This window comes from Denticeps clupeoides, chromosome 5 (assembly GCF_900700375.1).
Source record: "Denticeps clupeoides chromosome 5, fDenClu1.1, whole genome shotgun sequence".
NCBI classification, from domain to species: domain Eukaryota; kingdom Metazoa; phylum Chordata; class Actinopteri; order Clupeiformes; family Denticipitidae; genus Denticeps; species Denticeps clupeoides.
This window is the reverse complement of record NC_041711.1, coordinates 33,549,697-33,573,406: the sequence shown is the minus strand read 5'-3', so window position 1 is coordinate 33,573,406 and position 23,710 is coordinate 33,549,697. Positions and strand designations below refer to the sequence as shown.

The 23,710-nt window shown below is 44.0% G+C and overlaps 3 protein-coding genes across 4 annotated transcripts; 1 reads left to right on the top strand and 2 right to left on the bottom strand.

Moving 5' to 3' along the window:
* Positions 1-847: 847 nt before the first annotated feature.
* On the top strand, positions 848-4,508 carry LOC114790883 (tumor necrosis factor receptor superfamily member 5). The gene is made up of 8 exons (XM_028981301.1): positions 848-1,216; positions 1,380-1,505; positions 1,591-1,737; positions 1,819-1,912; positions 2,754-2,824; positions 2,919-3,026; positions 3,434-3,550; positions 3,797-4,508. Exons 1-8 carry the CDS (start codon positions 1,192-1,194, stop codon positions 3,967-3,969), a joined length of 861 nt encoding a protein of 286 aa, XP_028837134.1. The 5' UTR covers positions 848-1,191; the 3' UTR covers positions 3,970-4,508.
* A 1,921-nt stretch (positions 4,509-6,429) lies between these two features.
* Positions 6,430-7,638, bottom strand: rbp5 (retinol binding protein 1a, cellular). The gene is made up of 4 exons (XM_028980185.1): positions 7,414-7,638; positions 6,940-7,124; positions 6,763-6,864; positions 6,430-6,656 (listed from the first exon to the last, which is right to left on the bottom strand). The coding sequence occupies exons 1-4, from the start codon at positions 7,487-7,489 to the stop codon at positions 6,603-6,605; spliced, it is 417 nt and encodes a 138-aa protein (XP_028836018.1). The 5' UTR covers positions 7,490-7,638; the 3' UTR covers positions 6,430-6,602.
* Positions 7,639-7,679: 41 nt separating this feature from the next.
* Positions 7,680-23,186, bottom strand: ptpn6 (protein tyrosine phosphatase non-receptor type 6). 2 transcript variants are annotated; one of them, XM_028980184.1, is made up of 17 exons: positions 23,149-23,186; positions 22,321-22,429; positions 22,068-22,092; positions 21,696-21,818; positions 20,716-20,910; positions 18,683-18,863; positions 16,615-16,731; positions 16,362-16,493; positions 16,035-16,131; positions 15,852-15,931; positions 15,601-15,747; positions 14,328-14,459; positions 13,851-14,005; positions 12,684-12,751; positions 12,318-12,469; positions 8,271-8,335; positions 7,680-7,941 (listed from the first exon to the last, which is right to left on the bottom strand). In XM_028980184.1, the coding sequence occupies exons 3-17, from the start codon at positions 22,073-22,075 to the stop codon at positions 7,839-7,841; spliced, it is 1,755 nt and encodes a 584-aa protein (XP_028836017.1). In that variant the 5' UTR covers positions 22,076-22,092; positions 22,321-22,429; positions 23,149-23,186; the 3' UTR covers positions 7,680-7,838. The 2 variants fall into 2 exon arrangements, with proteins under 2 accessions (XP_028836017.1, XP_028836016.1); XM_028980183.1 differs by lacking the exon at positions 23,149-23,186 and adding an exon at positions 22,856-23,056.
* Between the last annotated feature and the right edge of the window lie 524 nt (positions 23,187-23,710).

The window sequence follows — 23,710 nt, the reverse complement described above, 5'->3', positions numbered from 1 at the left end:
CCAGCATCAGTACAAATGTACATGTCATTTCTCAATTAAACACCCGTCCACAATCAAGTGTGTCAAACCCGCCCAAAGCAGTGAGCTGGCCATCAGACCCCAAGACTTGTAGGTACAGTAGAAGTTACCGACAGCGTCATGTGCTCGCTGTTAAGATATTTGATTTTGTGGATGCTGAAGCCGAGTGGAAAAAACTTCATTCCTTTGGCGGGACCAGGGGACAGAGTGATGAAAGTAGGAGGGTCTGGAAGAGGATGGAGAGGGACAGTTTCTGCGGCTACTGGAGGGACAGTAGGTGGTGTCACAGCAGGACAGGATCGTGGAGGCTGCAGACAGGGGATGAGTCCCCAACAGTGGACATGTGAGAGAGGGACTGCTTCATACACACAGAAAATAAAGGAAAATTAAATATGTTCCACAAGCTAAATATTAAATAAATTCCTATGGTTGCAAATTAGTTTCCTGTGTTTTCAGTGGTTTAAAAAGTCAAACGTTCCTTTTTGCAGCCAGAAATTGTCATATTTGAACTTTAAGAAAAGATTCGGTGATGTTGTACTTGTCTGATTCACTTTCCCCAGAAGAGACATTTGAGGACCTCACCAGCGATCTGCAGCAGAAGAGACAGCGTTTCAGCCGTTTTGCATGCAGTGTCCACAGAACGGCTCTTCTGAGGCGAGGACACGCTGGCTGTGGTTCTTCTGAAGCTTGGAGACAGAGATCACGGTGCGAAAGGCCTCCAGCGCTCAGAACATCTGAGAACATCCTAACCTGGTTCAGCCCTCACTGTAAAGTGCACCGAACTGTATTGTGTGCAAATGGGGTGGGTGGCGGGGGACAGGAAGGAAGACCGAACAATAAAAGTGGGGCCGAGGGCTCATGGGACTTTCCGACAGAACAAACGAGGGAGCAGAGCGATAAACAGCGAGCTGTTCTTCAAGAAACAAGAACTGAGGACGGTGTGACACATCAGGCGATTTGCGGCTGTTTAATGAACATGAGAGAAGAGAGAAAATAGCAAACGGGAAGTGAGGTGTCTTCCTTCATATAGTGACACGACAGCAGGCAGTCGACAGGCGAAGGGACGTGTTCATTTCATCTTTTTTACAAGTTAGACCATCGAGGCAGAGATCACCCACGACCACCAGACACATTATTCTGGTCTCCGCTGAAGACTAATACACTTTTTTAAAAATGGGATGTGAAGACTGTCCCAAAGGTAAGAGATTTACTTACAAGAAGTTCCTTCATTTTGAATGTGGACCAGGAGAGTTCAGGTGTATGATGTAGTCCATGCTTTATAGACCCTCGGGGCTGTACGCTAGTGTTTGTTTCTGGGCAGGACAGTGTCTCAGTTGCGTCTCCTCTTTGTACCTGGACAGGAACGTATGTTTGGAACCCGTGTGACGGTGAGAGACAGGCTGAATGTGTCCCCTGTGCCAATGACTCCTACACAGAGTGGCGGAACACTCTGAGAACCTGCCTCCCCTGCAAGCATTGCCCTGACAGTACGTTCCCTTCCCGCTCATTTTACCCCGTTTTTTACACTCGTACCGTGTGTCGTGCACCTGAGACACTGTCCTTCTCCCGCAGTCAATCACCTGGAGGTCGAACAGCGGTGCCGCGCCGACAAGGACACGCAGTGCCGGTGCATGAAGGGATTCTATTGCTCAGACAGGGAATGTGAGCGCTGCAGTCGTGTCAAATCATGTGTCCCCGGGACGGGTGCTGTGGAGAAACGTGAGTCCAACGTGCACCTTCAGCCACATGACGGGTGGATGAGTGGTGGCCGGTGTAAAGTGCCGTGCGTTTGCATTGCAGCTACGGCCAGAAGTGACACCGTCTGCACCGCCTGTGAACCTGGATTCTTTAACAACCAAACAGACGCAGAAACACCCTGCCGCGCCCACACAAGGTACCAGAAGGCCATGCAAATGTTGATGTAAACGCGCACACGCTGACATTTCCACGCCGTGCGGACAAGTGGTGGTGAATGGAAGGTCTGTTTGATGCCGACTGCATGAGGAAGTGCCGTAGACCAAACCTACTGACGTCATATCAGATTTGGTCCGAGCTCTTTCCTCTGAATCAGATGCACGCCCACAGCCTGCAGGACGTCGCCGTTTTGCAGCTCCTGACCTCACGTTCCGTCACATTCTGTGGCTCATTTGCCAGTAAAATCCAAAACGAAGTCAGAATTCAATCCATTGCAGGAAACACACATAGTATTTTTGTAGCAGGAGACAGTGAAGCATATTTGATGAATCTGTTTGTACCTTCATGGCTGTTTTGTTCACATCCAGCGATTGTTCATGCTCATTAATGTGAGAAGATGTGTTCAGCATAAGTGAACATAACCTTACATGTGTTATGTCATAGTCGTTTGTCTACAGTTTTGTTTAAAAAAAAAGACCCTTAAATGAGTAGGTGCGTCCAAACGTTTCACTGGTAGCGTTGTAACCAGATTAGAATCTTGGGGTTCTGAATAACACACACATGCACATCTCTCCATCTCCATCCTTAAATGTTCTGACTTGGCCACACGTGGGGCAAATCAGGGGCGGTGGTGGCCTAGCGGTTAAGGAAGTGGCCCCGTAATCAGAAGGTTGCGAATCCCGAGCCGCCAAGGTCATGGCTGCCCACTGCTCACTCAGGGTGATGGTTAAATGCAGAGGACAAATTTCACTGTGTCCACCGTGTGCTGTGCATCACAAGTGACAATCACTTCACATGTGTTTGTTTTCCGCTCTGTTCAGATGTGAGGCGGGAAGGCTTGTAAAGGCTGGGACACCGGTGTCAGATGCTGTGTGTGAACCTCATGTGTGCAGTAAGTGTAATAATGTGACGTAAATGGAAAACCTCGATCATTAGACGTCATTGTGCCTCAGCGGTATTTTCTTACATTCCCTCTGACCCCACAGACACTCACTGGCTGCTCCCCGCAAGTTTACTGACTCTGGCTGTCGTCATCGTTTTCGTCTTTGTGGTTTTCATTGTCTGGATGGTCAAATGCAGATCAAAAAGCTCAGGTGCGTGTGACATGGACCCAGCTCACTAGCCGGAACAGGTTTTTGAAAACTATGGGAGCAAACAGGCGGGGAAATCCACCGTGATGTTTCCTGCGACGTCGGTAAAACCACATGACCTTAACACCAACATGGGGCAGTGGTGGCCTAGCGGTTAAGGAAGCGGCCCCGTAATCAGAAGGTTGCCGGTTCGAATCCTGATCCGCCAAGGTGCAAAGCACCGTCCCCACACACTGCTCCCCGGGCGCCTGTCATGGCCGCCCACTGCTCACTCAGGGTCATGGTTAAATGCAGAGGACAAATTTCACTGTGTGCACTGTGCTGCTGTGTATCACAAGTGACAATCACTTCATTTTATTTTTTTATTATTATTGACATGCCACTTTCTCTGTGCCCATTGGGTGTTTCAGGACGTTCCCCCAAGTTGGACAGGGAGCACCCGGTTTTAACCCCCGACATTATACTGCAGCACCCATCTGAGCTGCACAACCAGGATTATGCAGCGTGCGTCCCCCTCACACCGACAGGTAAAGCGCCACCATCACCGTAATCACCTAAAAGTCCACAAATCGTTCATGTAAATTCAAGTGTGCTGGAGCGCAAAACGGATTTTTCTTTCCTCGTGAGTCAGAATGAAAGCACTTTCTTTTTTGCACGCACGTCCAATAATGCACGCTTATTTACCATCAGTGCTGGTTTCAGGTCTCATTCCTAGAGAGACAACCACACAAAATAAAGCTCCTTCATGATGGGTGTCGCATTTTATTCCCCAGTTTACACCGCCGCAAACGACTGCACTTGTGAATACGAGAACGATGGCAGCTCCCTGCCGACGATGCCGGCGAGTCTGGAACAGCCGATTTTCAAGACGCGATACTGCGGAGATGATCCCGCTCCTTCCTGCTGTCAGTCGGAGCCGCAGGAAGACGAATGGCCCGGGTCATAGGTCACATTTTCCTCCACAAAGGGCCTGCATGCACTGTTGCATTCTGGGGGGTCATTTACTGTATGTAAATAGGTTCATAGCTAAAGGCTGTTCACTGTCCTGTCTAAAAATCTGAAACCCTGACATGTCCAGCACTGACCTCATTTGACCACAACCAGATGAAGATGAACATATAGTGCAACTATAGCCATGTCCAACCAGAGGGGAGAATTTCTCTTTCATTAATGTAAAACATATTGTTTATGGTGTCTTCTATATATCGTGTATTGAGCACCTTGTAATGCAAATTATTTGTGTAAATATTGTTTTGTTAAGGCCTGAGTGAAGCCAAAAATGTGTTATTTGGAAATTTACAGTGAAAGAACAGTTCGTTTCAGTCGTGGTTCATGCCACTGAACGAATATGACATTTTTAAGAACTCCACAGAGCATTTGTGACTATTTCACTATATTTTAAACACTTTCCCATGCTCTTTGATGTATGAAAGAGATGTAAAGAACATTTAAATGAAATAAAGTCCGATTTTTCCAGTTTGAAAATGCTCATTTTAGTGGAACATTTCAGAAGATAGGCGGGGAGTGTCTGCTAATGAAAAAGTGATTGTTTTTGTCATTGTAGTACACAGCACAGCACGTAAAAAAACGTGCCCTCTGCATTTTACCATCACCCTGAGTGAACAGTGGACACCATGACAGGCACCCAGGGAGCAGTGTCTGGGGACAGTGCTTTGCTCAGTGGCACCTTGACGGTTTCGTATTCAAACTAATCTGCTTGTGAGTCCTTTCCCTGAGGCCTTCTGTCATGGCTGCCCACTGCTCACCAAGGGTGGTGGTTAAAAGCAGAGGACACATTTCATGTGTCACCGTGTGCTGTGCTGTCTATCAATGACAATCACTTTTCACTTATATGTATTTCCAGATTCACATTGATGGACCTGCACCTCCACCCTTCCATAATGAGCTCGCCCCATGGGAGAATGGTGGGGTGTATTTAGAGGGGGAGACGAGTTGGGGAGCTTCGTGGCTGTAGGTCAGTCTCTTGATCCTGTTTGGAGCATCGGTGCACCAGCTGGCTTTGAGGCTGTAAATATGTATATTTAGGAATGATTTTGTACAGAAGTCAGGCAATAAGACGTTTACAAGTTAGTCTAAATATTCTGTAAAGAGGAAGGTGTTGAGCTGCCGTGTGAAGGTGCTCAGTGACTGAGCTGGAAGTTCATTCCACCACCGAGGGGCCAAGACGGAGAAGAGTCTAGATGAGCGTCTTCCTTTTACCTTCAGAGATGGAGGGACCAGGCGAGCAGTACTGGAGGCTCGGAGTATACCAGGTGCAGTGCGAGGTGTAATAAGGGCTGTGAGGTAGGATGGTGCTACTCCATGTTTGGCTTTGTAGGCCAGCATCAGTATTTAGAACCTGATGGTGCAGCTACTGGGAGTCGGTGGAGGGAACGTAGCAGAGGGGCGGTGTGGAGAACTTGGGAAGGTTGAAGATCAGTCGTGCTGCTGCATTTTGTATGAGTTGTAGAGTTGAGCACCTTCCAGAACTGTAAATAAGCCTTTCATCAGAGAAACTGGAATATGTTTGGCTTACTTGGGTGGTGGCGCAAGTGAAGAGTGGACTGCTAAATACAGTTTCCCTAGATCATTAAACAAGTTGCTTATAATAAAGCATTTTCTTATAATCCAGAGAAAACTAAAAAGTCTGTAACAGGGCCTCCACACACACACTCGTGCCTACAGCCAATTCAGAATTTAGGTGCTTTATTGGCACATTTTCATGGATATTTTGAAATGCTTCACTACTCTGCTTCTATTTTGTAGCTGCATGCTGACACCTGGTATGTGCGTGGTTCGCCCTCTGCATGCACTATCTGGAAATGGTTTGGTCTCCACCATGTTCACAGCAGGTGAACATCTGCCGCTCTCTGCTGGCCGAACTGTGTACTACAGAGAAGCTTACAGCAGAAGTCAGGGGCGTACCCTTCACCAAGATGGTCCAGAAAAACACCACAAAAGAGCGTGTAATATTACGTGTGCTTATTTTAGTCATTCAAACTCACTTTATTTGCCTCGTCAACCCTCCAGAAGAGAGAAGATGATGGTGTGGAAGTCTGAAGAGCCCCTGATAACACCCCCACTTGCCCATCAAAACCAAAACACGTGTTGCACGACCACGTGCACGTTTCAGGTACGTACACCGGAGCTGCAACTGGAACGAGGTTGTAAGACGACAACTGAAATGCGTTGTGGTTTTAAGCTTCTTCTTTTGCAGCGAACCTGCTGGTCATTTGCTGCCATGTGGCATGTGTACCACGTTTGAAGCAGTTTGAAGCACGATTTAACGGTAGCCAACACCAGATTCCCCTGCTAGATATTCCAGTGGGACGAGTGCACACATAAAAAAAAACAAGTATATCATCATCATCATCAAAAATTAATAATAACCAAGAAAAACGAGGACTGGTGTGAAGAACGAGTGTATTTATATAAAGGCAGGAAACACCGGATTTCGGAAGAGGAATATGTACATATGACTCGGACTACCGCTGTAAAACTATTTGGCGTTGGTCTGGAAATGACCCCTCTCTCTCTCGAGGAGAAGCGAATGCCTGCGTCGCCCCGGCAACAGGCCCTTCATTCGGCCTTCTTATAGATCTGCCTGGCGACCACGTCCTGCACCCTCATTTCCTGCGGAGAGAGAGAGAGAGAGAGAGAGAGAGCGGAGGGGGGTTCAGGGTGACCCTGTCAATTAAAAGACAAGAGCTCCGCCTCCTACGGCCTTCATCCTCCTCACCAGGTGCAGAATGTTCCCCTCCAGCCAGTGGGTCCATCCTCTCCCCTCCTTCTCTCCCCGCTGCACGCACACCAGCTTATCCGCCTGCCAGTCCACCGTGGTCTGCGGGCACACAGCTCGGTCAGCGGGGCCACGGGGCCATGGGGCCACGCCACGGGGCCACGGGCGCCTACGCACCTGACACTTCCGCCCGTCCACCGGCCCCAGGTCCTCGGTGAACTCCTGGCCCAGGTGGAAGTCCATGTCGAAGTTTTTGAAGGTGGTCATGGTCTTGATCCTCATGTGGCCGGTGCCGGGGTCGTGTTCGATCTGCTTGCTGGGCTTCAGCATGCACACCACTTTCCGCAAAGCGAAGTTAATGTCTGCAAACGCCAGAAGGACGAGTGGAGGAGAAAGAGAAAGAGAAAGAGACGAAGAAAGCGAGGACGGAGAGGTTCAGAGGAACAAAACAGCCAGGCTGCCCGAGTTCTTTCACCTTTAAAACGTGACGAATATTAAAGCAACACGACAGAATAATAAAAGCATCGCAGCAGCAGCTCGGGTTTCTCTCCCCACGTTCGCTTTTCGGAGAAAAGGACCGTAAAACCGAGAAAGAAAAAAAAAAAACGACGAACGGAACAACGACGCTGACAAAAAGCGGTGATAATTTACCCAGCGCCGCCAGGTACGCGTCCATGTTCTCCTGGGACACCATGTGGTACAGGCCGCTCAGGTTGGGTCCGGACATGTTGCGTCCGCGCTCCGAATGCGTCCCTCCCTCCCGGGGACGTGGACGTGGACGGGGACCCGCGGATAATCGCCCCGCCCCGCCCCGTCCCGCGTACCGGGCGGGACGTTCGATCACGTCCCGGAAACGACACCGCGCCGCCGCGCTGCTTTCACCTCTTTATTTCCCACGAACACGACTTACACACAACTTAAATCACAATTACAACTGCTTTTAACCGCGTTGTTTTTTTTTTATTTTTGCACAATTAAATTCACATCCAAATCAAAGGTTCGTACGTCCAACAGAAAGTGAAATGAACACCGGGAGGTTTTGTACAAACGTATTTATATATATTCATGTCCTCGTTTCATCGCTTCCTCACAGATCCTGTCTTCTTTTCTTCGGATTTCTGCTTTTTGACATCTTTTTTGCCTTTTGCTCCCAGGTTTTCGTACACGTCCTCTTTCTTCCTGCAAAGAGAACAGGAGACGTGTTCCAGATGTGTTCCATGCTGGGACGTGCACCATGCAGGCCCGGCGTGGAAGGCCGGGACACGTCCAGCATGGACTTCATGCTTCACTTTCCCAATAGCACGTTGCACAATTCAGCAGGGCCGTCACGAGTTGTGTGGCCGCGCAAACATTTCGCTTAAAGAGCTTTACATACAAATGAGGCCTGTGTGTGTGTGTGTGTGTGTGTGTGTGTGTGTGTGTGTGTGTGTCTGTGTGTGTGTGTGTGTGTGTGTGTGTTTGTGTGCGTTCAGGAATGCTTTGGACGCCGGGCTTCCCGTAACACTCACTTGGAAACTTTCCGACAGGCTTTCTGGTGCTGCTTTGTCAGATTTCCATATTCCGTGTCGGTTTCCTGCAGCGGGGACAAGGTAGTAAATACAACAGCTGGCAGGACGGTATCCCCACGTCCCCCAACTCTCGTGCCAGGAGAGATGGCCTCCCCCACTACAGTGGACAGTGTGTGGGACGTGGTCCCTGCAGCAGGGACAAGGTAGTAAATACAACAGCTGGCAGGACTCTGCCCCTTCGCGGTACCCCCACGCCAGGACAGCTGGCCTCCCCCACTACAGTGGACAGTGTGTGGGACGTGGTCCCTGCAGCGGGGACAAGGTAGTAAATACAACAGCTGGCAGGACGGTACCCCCACGCCAGGAGAGCTGGCCTCCCCCACTACGGTGGACAGTGTGTGGGACATGGTTCACACAGACTAATGGAGGTGAAATATGTGGTAAGTTCGAGATCCTTCTTCTTTCAGCACTGGTGAGTTTCATCATGGGACTGAGGACCTGCGTATATATCGGCTCTGCATGAAGTCTCAGATGAAAATAAATACTTCTATTAAATGGGGCTTCTACATATATTTATATATTTATTTTAATGAGCTCTGAGTTATTAAACTAATGGTATTTGCGGGTTGTGTCCCAGTGAACCAAATGAGGGATTACAATTATAGACATTTTAAAGCACTTATGTAAGTCACTCTGCATAAGAGCATCTGCCAAATGCTGTAAATGTAAATACACAATTCAGGTTATAGATCAACACCATCAAACTAATACTTTGTAGAAGCACCTTTTGCTTTAATTACAATATTCAGTCTTCTTGGGTTCACACCAGTCATCACAGAGGGCTTACTGAGGATCACAGTGCTCTCGCGGTTGAAAGGTATTAGTAGGGTAAATATGGGACAGTGACGTTGCCAAGAACTGGACATCACTCCAAAATGGATGAAAGGATGAGAAGAAATCTGGACAGTGAAGCTGCCAAGAGACCCACAGCAGCCTTGAAGGAGCTGCAGGAAATTCTGGCAAGTTCTTGTTGTGTACTATATGTTACAACACTTTAGGGGGAAAAAGTATAAGGCGCCCCCTAGGCCATATATCAAGAAAGGGTCGCTCATACACCACTTTTCCTCACCCGTCTACATACAAACCTCGCACATACACCACTTTTCCTCACCCGTCTACATACAAACCTCACACATAAACCACTTTTCCTCACCCGTCTACATACAAACCTCACACATACACCACTTTTCTACACACATCTACACACAAACCTCGCACATACACCACTTTTCTACACGCATCTACATACAAACCTCGCACATACACCACTTTTCTACACACATCTACATACAAACCTCGCACATAACCCACTTTTCCTCACGCATCTACATACAAACCTCACACATAAACCACTTTTCCTCACGCATCTACATACAAACCTCACACATAACCCACTTTTCTACACACATCTACATACAAACCTCACACATACACCACTTTTCTACACACATCTACATACAAACCTCACACATACACCACTTTTCTACACACATCTACATACAAACCTCACACATAACCCACTTTTCTACACACATCTACATACAAACCTCACACATACACCACTTTTCTACACACATCTACATACAAACCTCACACATACACCACTTTTCTACACACATCTACATACAAACCTCACACATAACCCACTTTTCTACACGCATCTACATACAAACCTCGCACATACACCACTTTTCTACACACATCTACATACAAACCTCGCACATAACCCACTTTTCCTCACGCATCTACATACAAACCTCACACATAAACCACTTTTCCTCACGCATCTACATACAAACCTCACACATAACCCACTTTTCTACACACATCTACATACAAACCTCACACATACACCACTTTCTACACACATCTACATACAAACCTCACACATACACCACTTTTCTACACACATCTACATACAAACCTCACACATAACCCACTTTTCTACACACATCTACATACAAACCTCACACATACACCACTTTTCTACACACATCTACACACAAACCTCGCACATACACCACTTTTCTACATGCATCTACATACAAACCTCGCACATAAACCACTTTTCCTCACGCATCTACATACAAACCTCACACATAAACCACTTTTCCTCACGCATCTACATACAAACCTCGCACATAACCCACTTTTCTACACACATCTACATACAAACCTCACACATACACCACTTTTCTACACGCATCTTCATACAAACCTCGCACATACACCACTTTTCCTCACGCATCTACATACAAACCTCACACATAACCCACTTTTCTACACACATCTACATACAAACCTCACACATACACCACTTTTCTACACACATCTACATACAAACCTCGCACATAACCCACTTTTCTACACACATCTACATACAAACCTCGCACATAACCCACTTTTCCTCACGCATCTACATACAAACCTCACACATAAACCACTTTTCCTCACGCATCTACATACAAACCTCACACATAACCCACTTTTCTACACACATCTACATACAAACCTCACACATACACCACTTTTCTACACACATCTACATACAAACCTCGCACATAACCCACTTTTCTACACACATCTACACACAAACCTCGCACATACACCACTTTTCTACACACATCTACATACAAACCTCGCACATACACCACTTTTCTACACGCATCTTCATACAAACCTCGCACATACACCACTTTTCTACACGCATCTACATACAAACCTCGCACATAACCCACTTTTCCTCACGCATCTACATACAAACCTCGCACATAACCCACTTTTCCTCACGCATCTACACACAAACCTCACACATAACCCACTTTTCCTCACGCATCTACATACAAACCTCACACATAAACCACTTTTCTACACACATCTACATACAAACCTCACACATACACCACTTTTCTACACGCATCTACATACAAACCTCGCACATAACCCACTTTTCCTCACGCATCTACATACAAACCTCACACATAAACCACTTTTCCTCACGCATCTACATACAAACCTCGCACATAACCCACTTTTCCTCACGCATCTACATACAAACCTCACACATACACCACTTTTCTACATGCATCTACATACAAACCTCACACATACACCACTTTTCTACACACATCTACATACAAACCTCACACATACACCACTTTTCTACACGCATCTTCATACAAACCTCGCACATACACCACTTTTCTACACGCATCTACATACAAACCTCACACATAAACCACTTTTCTACACACATCTACATACAAACCTCACACATAAACCACTTTTCCTCACACATCTACATACAAACCTCGCACATACACCACTTTTCTACACACATCTACATACAAACCTCGCACATACACCACTTTTCTACACACATCTACATACAAACCTCACACATAAACCACTTTTCCTCACACATCTACATACAAACCTCGCACATAAACCACTTTTCTACACGCATCTGCATACAAACCTCGCACATACACCACTTTTCCTCACGCATCTACATACAAACCTCGTGAATGTCATTGTGAAACACTTTTTGATATAACACCAACAGCTCATGCTGTGCTAAAAGCACATTTAATTTTCACTTTTTTGTTTCTGCAGCACCATGACTATCTTAGTGAGGAGCCATTCTCATGACCTTTTCCTCTCCATTTGTCAGTGTCTCTCTTTTTCCAGCCCCTCCTCTTTGCTTTCTCCTTAATTAAGGGATAAAGTTAACACCCTGTCCTGCCTCTTTATTGAAGTCCTTTCTCCCTCCTCCTCAAAATTAGGATTCACCGCCATATCCACCCCCACATTCTGAGCCAGATCCCTAAGCTGATCCGTTAAAGCCCATTTTTTGCTCTTGCTTCTCTGAAAAACACCTTTTGTCTCATGAAATAATACAAGTACTGTTCACTTGCCTGCTGATACACCTCACTCATTCCCTTTGGTGTTGCTCTAATGAATTAAAACCTGCCCCTGTTTATTCACCTTAACAGCCATCATCTTGGTCTTGGTGGAGTCAATGAAGTAAGACACAGCCAGGTAGATGAATTTGTACTGAGGCTCTGTCTGCACCATGCCAGATCGCTGTTCCCTCACCATCTGGATGCATTTCTGAATGTCAATGTCACTGTCCAGACCTGAAAGAAAGCAAGACAGCACAGCACAGATGATACCAAGAATGGCCACATCATTATAAACTGCAACAGCTAACTGGATATTAGCAGAATACCTACAAAATGTTCAATTTTGATATGAGCATAAAGTAGAACAGCCAAACCCCAAATATTCTAACACTTCAATCTAGAAACTTCTCATTAATACATGAACACAATTAAATGACTGTAAACTCACCTTTAATTTCAATGGTTTTGATCAGCATGTCTATGACTATGATGGTACCTGTTCGACCAATGCCAGCACTGTAAAGGAAGCACAAAAAATAAAAATAACAACTAATTTATTTTATGAATGATCAAATTAAGCGGCATAGAAGCTTTTCAGAAAGACGAAGCATATTGCTCTGAAACATCAAACACTGCTCCCCTGGGTGCCTGTCATGGCTGCCCACTGCTCACTAAGGGTGACGGTTAAAAGCAGAGGACAATTGTGTTGTGTCACCGTGTGCTGTGCTGCAGTGTATGACAATGACAGTCACTTCACTTTCATCAATTAATTCACTGCGTTAATGTTACAGGATGAAGGACCTTTGGTAGTGAGTGTAAAAGAGCCTGATTTTCTGATTACTTACATAGTGTTCACATGGTGATTTATGTACTATAATTTGAATGAAACTATCGACAATATAATTCAATACTAAATATATAGAATGGATGTAAATATATAATATAGCAAAAATAAGTCTTAATACTGTCATACTAGTAACATTCATAGTAACATGAATTGTTACTATAACTATCAGAAACCCAGACACTGGGAGTACACTGGGGTCAGAAAAACAGAGTAGTTATACCATTAAATACACATTCGGTGTCTTATTTAGTTTTTTTTTTTTAAAGTGATGGGTATTTTCACACAAATAATCAGTAGAAATGCCTACACAACATTGTGACTTTTCTCAGTCTTATCTTAAACATGGTGAACATGGTGTCACTCTTTGATTACATCACATGTAGAACGGATAGCAATGGTCTGCTGATGTAAATACCGCTTTACCAAAAAAACTTTTATTTGCACAAGGAATTATATTGTAGTCATATGACACCCAGATAGCAGAATTTCAAAATGCGAGTGGTGCACCAACACATGCTTGGGTTTGACGCATGTGTAGCTTTCCATCAGCAGTCCTTACAGGACTTCTGTAAATCTGCCATTCACCCACTGTAATCGCTTCTCTTTTCATTTTAGTTCTCTGTATCCCTGTCAAGATCATTTCATTGTTCATTTCCTTTTTATGTCTCCTGTATTTATGAAGCTTAAGAGATTATTACAGAAGTTTATAGATTTGTTTGGATTAAATTCTGAAATATGCTGGAGAAAAAATGTGCCCTAGACGCGTACCTGCAGTGGACGATCATTGGGCCGGCGTTAGGGAACTCTGTTTGTTTGGAGTTCACCTGGCTCAGGAAGCCCAACACCCCGCCTGGCTCCTGGGGAACGCCGTGATCCGGCCAGCTCAGGTACTGGTAGTGGAAGATGGTCCGCGATGATTCTGACTGAGGCCAGAGGATAATGGAGACATTAGAACTAACAAAGGACACCCATCTACATCTCTGAATTCTAATCTCTAGTTATCTTTCATTGCATTTGTTATTCATTTACTGCATTTATCAGACGCCCTTATCCAGAGCAACTTACAAACAGTAGGACAGAGTCCCCCTGGAGACACTCAGGGTTAAGTGTCTTGCTCAGGACAGTAAGTGGGGTTTGAACTAACCTGTCTAACCTGTTAGGCTACTACCCCCTATTATTCATGCAAAGCAACATTTTCTTCCATTCAGATCAGATAGAAAGTATGGTTATTCTAGCACAGCATACCTCGTTCAGTGGTGTGATCTTTATCAGGCGGACCTTGTAGTCATTGCAGTCTCTCTCAGACAGAGACGTCACCAGGTATGCCCCCATTTCTTTAGAGGTTTCAGGTTCAGGCCAATAAGGTACACACTTGTTCTGTGAGGAAAATCATTTCTAAAATACTTTGTTTACCAAAGAATTAGCTGAAAATCCTCTTAATGTTATATGTACATTTATATGTAACCTCATGTACACTGTATGTATCCATCATACTTTGTCATTTGCACCAAACTGTTCATTAGCAGGTCATATTTGTCTTATATTTAATTAATAGTATATGAGATGAGGCTCAGTCTTGACAGTCTTCTGATCTGACACTCAACAATATTGTACAGTGCATGCAGAGTAATCACAGCGCATCACATTTTCGCGGTGACAGACCTCTGACAGACTGACCATTGGGTTCTTGGTCACCTCCCTGACTAAGGCCCTTCTTCCCTGATCACTCAGTTTAGGTGGCCGGCCAGCTCTAGGAAGCATCCTGGTGGTTTTGAACTTCTTCCACGGATGATGGGGGCCACTGTGATCACTGGGACCTTCAAAGCAGCAGAAATGGTTCTGTAACCTTCCCCTGACAATCCTGTCTCGGAGGTCTACAGAAAGTTCCTTTGACTTCATGCTTGGTTTGTGCTTTGACATGAACTGTCAACTGTGGAACCTTATATAGAAGGTGTGTCCCTTTCCAAATCATGTCCAATCAACTGATTTTTTCCACTGGTGGGCTCCAGTTTAGGGTCAGTGGTGGCCTGGCGGTTAAGGGAGCGGCCCGTAATCATAAGGTTGCCGAGGTGCCACTGAGCAAAGCACCGTCCCCATACACTGCTCCCCGGGCGCCTGTCATGGTGCCCACTGCTCACTCAGGGTGATGGGTTAAATGCAGAGGACACATTTCACTGTGTGCACCGTCTGCTGTGCTGCTGTGTATCACAATTACAATCACTTCACTTTCAGTTAAGCTGCAGAAACATCTCAAGGAGGATCGGGGGAGCACCTGAGCTGAATTTTGAGCTTCATTTCACATTTTTTTTTATTTTTAATACATTTGCCAAAGCCTCAAGTACATTATGGGGTGTTGTGGGTAATTCTGAGGAAAAATTTAATTAAAATAATTGTGGAAAAAGGCTGTAACATAAAAAATTGTGGAAAACTTGTGGAAAAATGGTGCTGTGAATACTTTCCGAATGCACTGCACAATATATGAATGTGCAGGTAGCCTTTCACTCTCTCAGACACGTACCCGTCCTTTCTCCACTTCTCTTGTTGTCATCACAATCACCCGTGAGTTTTCCTGCCAGACCATTTGCCAGAAATCGTTTATGGTGGTAGCAAGGCAACCCTGGCAGGCGATATAATCCTTCTGCTGGTCAGGCTCTAGCAGTTTATTCTACACACGGAGGGGATAAGATAATGCGTATTACATAATGTATGTATATTTATATTGTGGTCAGAATTGGTCATGTGGGCTACCAGGCCTGAACTTGTACTTACGATAATATAGTTGCCATTGATGTAATCAGAGCCAACCACATCAGGGTCGGATGCCTGTAGAACCACTCGGGTTTCATCAACTGTGTGGACATTAGAAAAATGTAATAAATGTAATTAATCGACATGTACATAATAATGTATATAATAAATAAACATTTGCTCATATTATGGATATGTACTCACAGGGCAGAATATTCTTGTATCGGTTTTTGCTCTTATTTTCTGGTCTCATCCCTTCATCCCTGCTCTTCTTTGCCTTGGCCTCCAGTTTCTGAAGTGCCTGTAGTATGCAACCGGATTTTAGAGAGAAGGGTCAGTGCGGTGTCAAACCACATCCTGCCACCAGATATTTCTGTATCCATTAGACTAGCTTATGCGGTCTGCTCTCATGGCCATTTAATGTATTGCAGCCACAAATCTATAAAAGGAATAATTTCTCATCACTGTTAAAATTGTACACACACAGTCCCCCTAAATGAAACTTGGATCTGTCTGTGGTATGAAACATACATCAAATTCCTCCCAGAATCCAGCTTTGATTTTTTTGTCAGACCCCCCCTCCGTGCTCCCGTCGGCCGTCTGGTCCAGCAGCTTGACGCGGTTGTTGATATCTGCCGCATTGACTCGAGTGGAGAAGTAGGGCTGAGACAGCAGGAGAAGTAATGGCGGTCAGAAAAAGAGGAAGAAATGCACAAAGCACTGCATTCAGTCACATGTACAGTTATTCAGATTTTCACAACCTTTAAATGTGCCTGCGGGGTACCTGTTTGAGGTGTACCCAGTTTCCGGTGATTTCTTCAATCCCCTTGCGCTTGAAATTTTCCACCAGGTCAGTCAAGGTGTCAAACTTCTCAGAGCCACCAATCGTGTACCTGTCATTCTGCACAGATCCCAGTGAGGTTGAGTAGAGCTGCCAGCAAATCCAGTTTACCAATAACTGACCGCAGCAGAGAAATAAATGCCCGCTCAGAAATGCAGGACCATTATGAAAGACAGTCTTTGCAGTCACTTGATTTGGTAAGTATGTGAAAAGCATTGTGAATAAATAATCACTAAAATAGATAATCACAATAAATAAGAAATAATCAAACAAGACCTTTTTTGTCACTGTACAGTTGCCTGGACAACAAAATTTGTTAGCAATCCATGAAGGTGCAAGAATTGAAGTACAAAATTTTGTTGTTATGTGTCTAAAATTTTACATCAACAGATGATGTAAAGTTAAGTTTCAATTTTAATGTCATAAATCTAAATGTATATATGTAATGTTAATATATATTGTTGCGTAGCGTTTTTATAGTAAGTTTCCTCACATTTTTTCCACACATTATCCAATAGCTAGAAACCTGAATCTGCTCATTTAGGATTAAGGACTTTAGTATGCCCTCAGTGTGAAAACAACAAAAAAATCATGCAGTAGTATGTATTTTAGTAATAATCAAATTCAAGATTTCATGTAATAAATAATAAGAAAACAACTAAGCAATAGGAACAATGTCCGAAATAAAACTGTGTTTATATAAAGTCCCAGGCCACAAAGTTTTGTAAATCCTAATAAGGCAGGGTGAAGAGATGTAAAATAAGATAATAGTTCAATAAAGCCACATGATTACAGTAAAAACATCATCTAAGCATTGTTATATCAGATTGAAATATTAAAAATAAGAAAGCAGCCCCTAACATTCTTCAGATCTGACCCCATGATGGCTCAGATTAGATTTTCCAGATGTGGGCCTTAGCATGCGGCTTTACGATGTGGGCAAGAATTATTTTCATTTACATTTACATTTATGGCATTTATCAGACGTCCTTATCCAGAGCGACTTACAGTCAGTAGTTACAGGGACAGTCCCCCCCTGGAGACACTCAGGGTTAAGTGTCTTGCTCAGGGACACGATGGTAGTAAGTGGGATTCGAACCTGGATCTCCTGGTTCATAGGCGAGTGTGTTACCCACTAGGCTACTACCAACCCTCTCCATTTTCCTCTCCATAGTGACACAACGTCAGATGAAATTGGCCCGTACAGGGAATGCCTGTAGTTGTTCATCCACCGCCTGTCATGTCTGCCCTGAGGCTGCTGTGTGAGGTGAGGAAATTACTCAACACTTTATGTGGCAGCCATTTATAGAGACAGAGGTTCAGAGCAAAGGACGTGTGATCGTGCTCATTTGTCCATCGTAGCTTAAAGATCGGACTTAAGTGCATTAGCAGTTATATCATATGGTCACATGTCTTCAGTGCGCTGACGGGTCCTTGAAAGGAAACCATTGTTTTTACTGGCTACTTGTCAGAAAAGCCCTTGTGTTATTCTTGTCTCAATCTGCTCAGGAAAGTTTTAATCTGAGGTTTAAAGGTCCAGAAAGCCCAAAATTAAACCAGATTAAAATGTTCCCCTTAAGTGACGTGTATGTCACCAGGCAGTGATTACAATGAAATAATCTTTTTATTTAAAAAGCATAAATAAATTTGCAGCACTTGTTTAACTGCTATTTTTGCATTATGCAGTGTTGACATTGCAGAGAGCTGAACATGTGCAAATCAGGATGGTGGTTGTTTCGCAAGCATGAAGTTTTGACAGAAATGGGGAATTGATCTTGCTAAATAATTTCCACTCCGATATGGGAAAACCCATAAAGAACACATTTCAAATCTGCTTCCTAATAGTCTGAGCTATTTAACAATGTTTTGAGACCTCGGCAATACATGAATCAATTTAATCAGAATTAATGATTAAGTTATTTGATTATTTTTGCCCATTTTCCGAATACCTGATAGTAGCTTGTTGACCCCCAATACTGACTAGCAAGCACACACACAAACATGCACATACCTGACACATAATCTTGATGTGAGCCACCCTCTTGGATCCTTTGGCCATCTCACTGGTGAGAGCCGACAACACGTAATCTCCAGGTTTGGACAGGGACTCGCGGACCAGGAAGGTGCCGGGCTCGTCCCGCTCCCTCAGCAGCTTCTCGGCGTTCGGGCCGGACAAATGTCCGTGATACCATCTACATGGAGAAATGGGATGGGGTCACGTTCTGGTGTTTCCTACATGCTACATGGCCACTGTTTCAACAGTGTGATGAAATGAGAGAACATGGGCATCACTACTGATACACAATCATATAATATATTTATTTTTATTTTTATGGCATTTACCAGACACCCTTATCCAGAGCGACTTACAATCAGTAGTTACAGGGACAGTCCCCCCCTGGAGCAAGTGTCTTGCTCAGGGACACAATGGTAGTAAGTGGGATTTGAGCCCGGGTCTTCTGGTTCATAGGCGAGTGTGTTACCCACTAAGCCACTACCACCCTACATATAATGTACCCCACAGCACTTCACGTTCAGTTCCTCATTGCAGAACCGCTAATGCATTAATGTGTTGGAGCTGAGTGCTTATGGTGCTTAAGTCACAGTGTTCTACATGAGTTTGTACTCTCACAGTAGCTTAAATTTAGGCGTAGTTCTTGATTTCTTCATCTGGGCTTCCTGTATTGCGGTTGGAAAATTCTGACGACAAGATTTTTTGACTCGAGATGTGAGTGGAAGTTATTTTTAGAAAAGCTCTGGTTACAAAAACAAGAAGAAGAAAAAAAAGACCACGTACCTGACAGCCCAGGTACCCTGCATTCATGCAAAATATCTCACATCAAATATTATACAATTAAACATCTCTAAACTGATGTTTCAAATGTACAGACAAACCAACAAACCGCACAGAGGATGTTTTTCTGCACGTTTCTAGAGCAATACAGAAATCTATTCAATGCATAATCAACTATTTCGAAATGTTTGCCGCATTTTAAGAATATTCATGTGTTTATGACTCATTTGTGCGGCTTCTAACAACGGTGATATGCGATGCATCGTTTGCATAGTTTACTACATAATGATTAAGGCTTTATGATATTTCCAGTCAGGATGCTCTACGGTGTTCTGTTGTCTATTGTTTGTTCTTGTAGTAAATATGAAAATACGTAGATATACATATGAAGATGTATAAAAAGATGTATATTTTGCATTTCACTAGTCTGATACACCCTTTTCTTCACAATATTCTTATTTAAGCTGCACAATGCTGCAGTCCTCTGCTTTTCAGATTTCAGCTTTTGGTGGATTTAAAGCACTTTAAAACTAAAAATGATAAAGTGATAACTATCTCACTTGTTTGATGTTTATCAGGAGTGAGAGGAAGACCTGGATGGTCTGGCCACAGTTTGCAAATGTGTCAAAACTAAAGTTTCCAACCGCAACAAGAAAGGGAAGTCAAAAAAACTGAAAGAAGGAGGGGTTGAGGGGAGTGACGGGACCGATGCTAAGCAGGACAAAATGGTTTGGTGTCATTTATACAAAAAAGGGCACAGGCAAGAAAAGCCAAACCTCTGAAATGCAAGATATTTATGGATAATTTTTCTCATTTTAAATGCTGATTGTGATTTAGCTGCACAAAATGTACATCTTCAAGAGACTGCCTAGCTAATTCGAAAATTTCAGGGTGATTACGGTGAGGTGTAGCGACGTTTCTGGTGTTGAGTTAATATCCTTTCTTACTCTTCTGTAAATTCTGTATTTTAGCTGCATTCAATTCAGTTTCCATGGACATCATTTTTTGAAATCCTTCATATTGGAAACTGTACTTAAGGAGACATTGTCACAATACATTTAAATAAATTTGATTGGATTAAAGAGCTTTGATACATGTATATATATGTGTGTGTGTGTGTGTGTGTGTGTGTGTGTGTGTATACATGTATCACAATAATACAATATGTTGTGTACTTTTTAAGAGGACACGCCAGAGCTGTCCACTCCTCTTGTGAGAAGTAGTCTGAAGAAGACGGGGTAGGAGCTCACCTCTCGGACGTGGGGTCAGAGCTGTTGAGAGGGTACTTGAGCTCAATGACGACCCCGTCCTTGTCCTGCAGAACTCCGTACTCTACTGTGTAGTAGTCAACAAGCTCAGACAAGGTAGCAAACTTCTCCCCGCCATACAGGTCGTAATAATCCCCCGTGTTCTGGATCCGAATGTGGGTCACCTGATCTCCTACCCTGGAGGAAGTAGATCAACATCGTCCAAACTTCAGATGAGCATATCGCGTACAGTGAAAGTACAGAATTATAGGACATGAACAAAACCAGATGTTCACTCCCAGCTAACACACTAACATGTTAAATTGTGGCATGACAAAGGACCTCATGAGAAATTAAATAGATTCAGTTTGATAAGCTTATAGATGCTATAAACTGATATTCTGGTTCATGAAAGTGTCACTGCTTGATCTACAAAAAGAAGAAAGTGCTTCTGTCTAGGACAGAAATATGTAATAAAATATTTTGTGTCACAAAACAGTATATTTAGTTTTCTTCTAATCTTATTTTCTTAAATACAAATTAAATATTGCTGTAAATCTTTACTTTACTTTACTTAGCAGACGCTTTTATCCAAAGCGACTTACAAGAGGAAGACAAGTTTGCATGGTTAATTAAACACCAAGCCATATATCGCATATCTTTCTATAACAGAGTCAGCACAGGTACAAGCGCTATAAGTGGCCAATATAGAATCTGCTTAATTATATGCAGAAGGGGGGAAAACATGAACTTGAACTCTATGGTCGGCTTTTCTTGGCCTTAAAATGACAGGTGCGGATTTGTAGCGCAGCGTCTATTACCACCTCAGCTGGAATTCAGACCTGTGTGTGGGTTTATAATAATAATAATAAGAGCAACAACACCAACAATAACTATTATTATTTCATTATTCCTACAGTTCTGTTTTAATGCATCCACATTTTATTATAATAATTTTATTATAGATTTATTATATAGTCTACCTGACAGAGAGGGAAAAGTCCCCCTGGTTCTTCTTGCTGGGACGGGCCAGGAAGCTGCCATGAACGCCCCGAGTCTTCAGGATGGACTCTGCATCTATCCCGGACAGGTCTTTATGGAACCATCTGGACAAAAAAACAAGGAGGCATTGACCCCCAGATCAATGGCGATCATTACCGACCTCACTGACCGATTATCTAATCTCAGTGGAACAGAACAGAAGGACGCTGTTTTCACACTATTTCAGGTTACTGGTACCTGCACAGGTCAAGTAAAAGACAAGAGGAGTAAGCATGACAAGATTATACAAAATCGACAAAGGAAAGTACTGCAGCAGGAGAGAAGCGAGGACAGATAAATATAATGCAACTCACCGAACCATCTTTCACTCTGAATGCTCTTTTCACCAACAAGAAAACAAGCACAAAACACACACATTATTTTACAAATCATGTCTGAAATCTTCATATCACCTTTCAAATCAAATTACTAGTCTGGAAGATTGTGGAGGATTTGTAAGTTCACGTGGACTAAAACCATTCTTTATCAGTGATATTTAAATAGATCTTGAGACCTGTGGGAATCTGAGTCAAGTTCTGCCTTTTGTCTAGAGCCGGATAAACTTACGCTCTGTAGCTGCTGAAGGCTAGAAGCGGTCTGACTGAGTACCCTCGACTTCCCTCCCTTCCTCTATGTCTTTCTTTTCCTCCGTCAACTCCTTCCTTCCTTTTTGTGGCTTCGTTCATAAAACGGTGAAAGCAAAAACAGAAAGAGAGAGAGTTGAGATATAAAATGTATATTTATGTTGAGGTCCCCCCCCCCCAACACACACACACACACACACACTCGTCAGTCTGAAGGACAACTTTGGTTGCCACCGCATGCACTGTCAGCGCTGTCCAATCGCACTTCTGCAATCTCTGCTTGTGGCCTTTTTTCCAAAATAAACCAATCAATACGTTGCAAATGCATCAGTGCAACATCGAGTGCAGCATCAAATGTACAGTTGCCGTCTGGTTAATACTGACGCTTGAGTGAAAGAATAAAGAGCTACGGGGAAAAAAGGAGTGCAATACCCAGCAATGGATCGAAACACTTTGCAGAATGCCAACGATAAAACCAAATGCCCCACAGTAAAACTGAAAAAAACCAAACACTTCACCTTCTCTTCTGTTCCTCACTTTCACTCTGCTTTCCGTCCCCCCCTATGTCTTGTCTGTCTGTCCTTGCATCCTCTCTCATTCTGTCACTACCCCTTCCTCAATGTCAGGTGCAACAGTTTTCGTCCATTACTGACAGCTGCAACAAAAAAAGCTGAACTGTACACTTCCTCTTTTCAAAGAAAGAAGAGACGTTTCTTTCTCCCCCACGCACTTTCATGCGTAAAAAAAAAACTTGCGTGTCCGAAACACGGGCGTTTTATCACGGGTCTTTTCAAACCAGGGAGGTACTTACCTCCCGACAGCTCCCACCGCACACATGTGAACGCGCGTGTAAAACTACATCACCCACAATGCACCGCGGCCGCTACGCGGAAGTGGCGATAAACACGGCCGGTAAACATGGGACATTTAAATGTCCAGTATTACTTAGCGGGAACAGGATTCAAATGAGCGCTGGCACCGTCGGGGATTATTTGAATAGCAAATGGAGCGGCAGGAACCCCCTGTACTTATTTATAGGACATTCATCACTATGCACTGCTGCGACCTACAACTACTGACAGATGAAGAGTTAAATCGGTCATCTTGTTGGAATGACACGTAGCAAGAAGCGGTTGTGACAGGAGAGAGAACGCCACACTGTACAGCATAAAAACCGCTGTGTGTGAGCTCGACTTTCCAAAAATCATCCCTGGTAGAATGACCATGCTGAGGTCCAATAAAGGGACACTGGCGTCAGATCTGCTTTTCCCCTCAGGTCACATTGGCCGGATGCTTGAACCTCGTCTACGTTCTGTGGTGCTATTAGCAAGTTATATGTATTTAGCTGACCATGTGAAGACATTCACTTATTG

Coding starts and splice junctions, on each gene's coding strand:
- LOC114790883 (XM_028981301.1), top strand. CDS start 1,192: ATGGGATGTGAAGACTGTCCCAAAG. Junction 1,738..1,818: donor GACGGGTGCTGTGGAGAAAC/GTGAGTCCAACG, acceptor TTTGCATTGCAG/CTACGGCCAGAAGTGACACC. Junction 3,027..3,433: donor ATGCAGATCAAAAAGCTCAG/GTGCGTGTGACA, acceptor TGGGTGTTTCAG/GACGTTCCCCCAAGTTGGAC.
- rbp5 (XM_028980185.1), bottom strand. CDS start 7,489: ATGTCCGGACCCAACCTGAGCGGCCTGTACCACATGGTGTCCCAGGAG. Junction 7,125..7,413: donor CGCGTACCTGGCGGCGCTGG/GTAAATTATCAC, acceptor TGGCGTTTGCAG/ACATTAACTTCGCTTTGCGG. Junction 6,865..6,939: donor TGGACGGGCGGAAGTGTCAG/GTGCGTAGGCGC, acceptor GTGTGCCCGCAG/ACCACGGTGGACTGGCAGGC.
- ptpn6 (XM_028980184.1), bottom strand. Junction 16,732..18,682: donor ACATCAAGATTATGTGTCAG/GTATGTGCATGT, acceptor GGATCTGTGCAG/AATGACAGGTACACGATTGG. Junction 8,336..12,317: donor CCAAGATGATGGCTGTTAAG/GTGAATAAACAG, acceptor TCCCCGCTGCAG/GAAACCGACACGGAATATGG.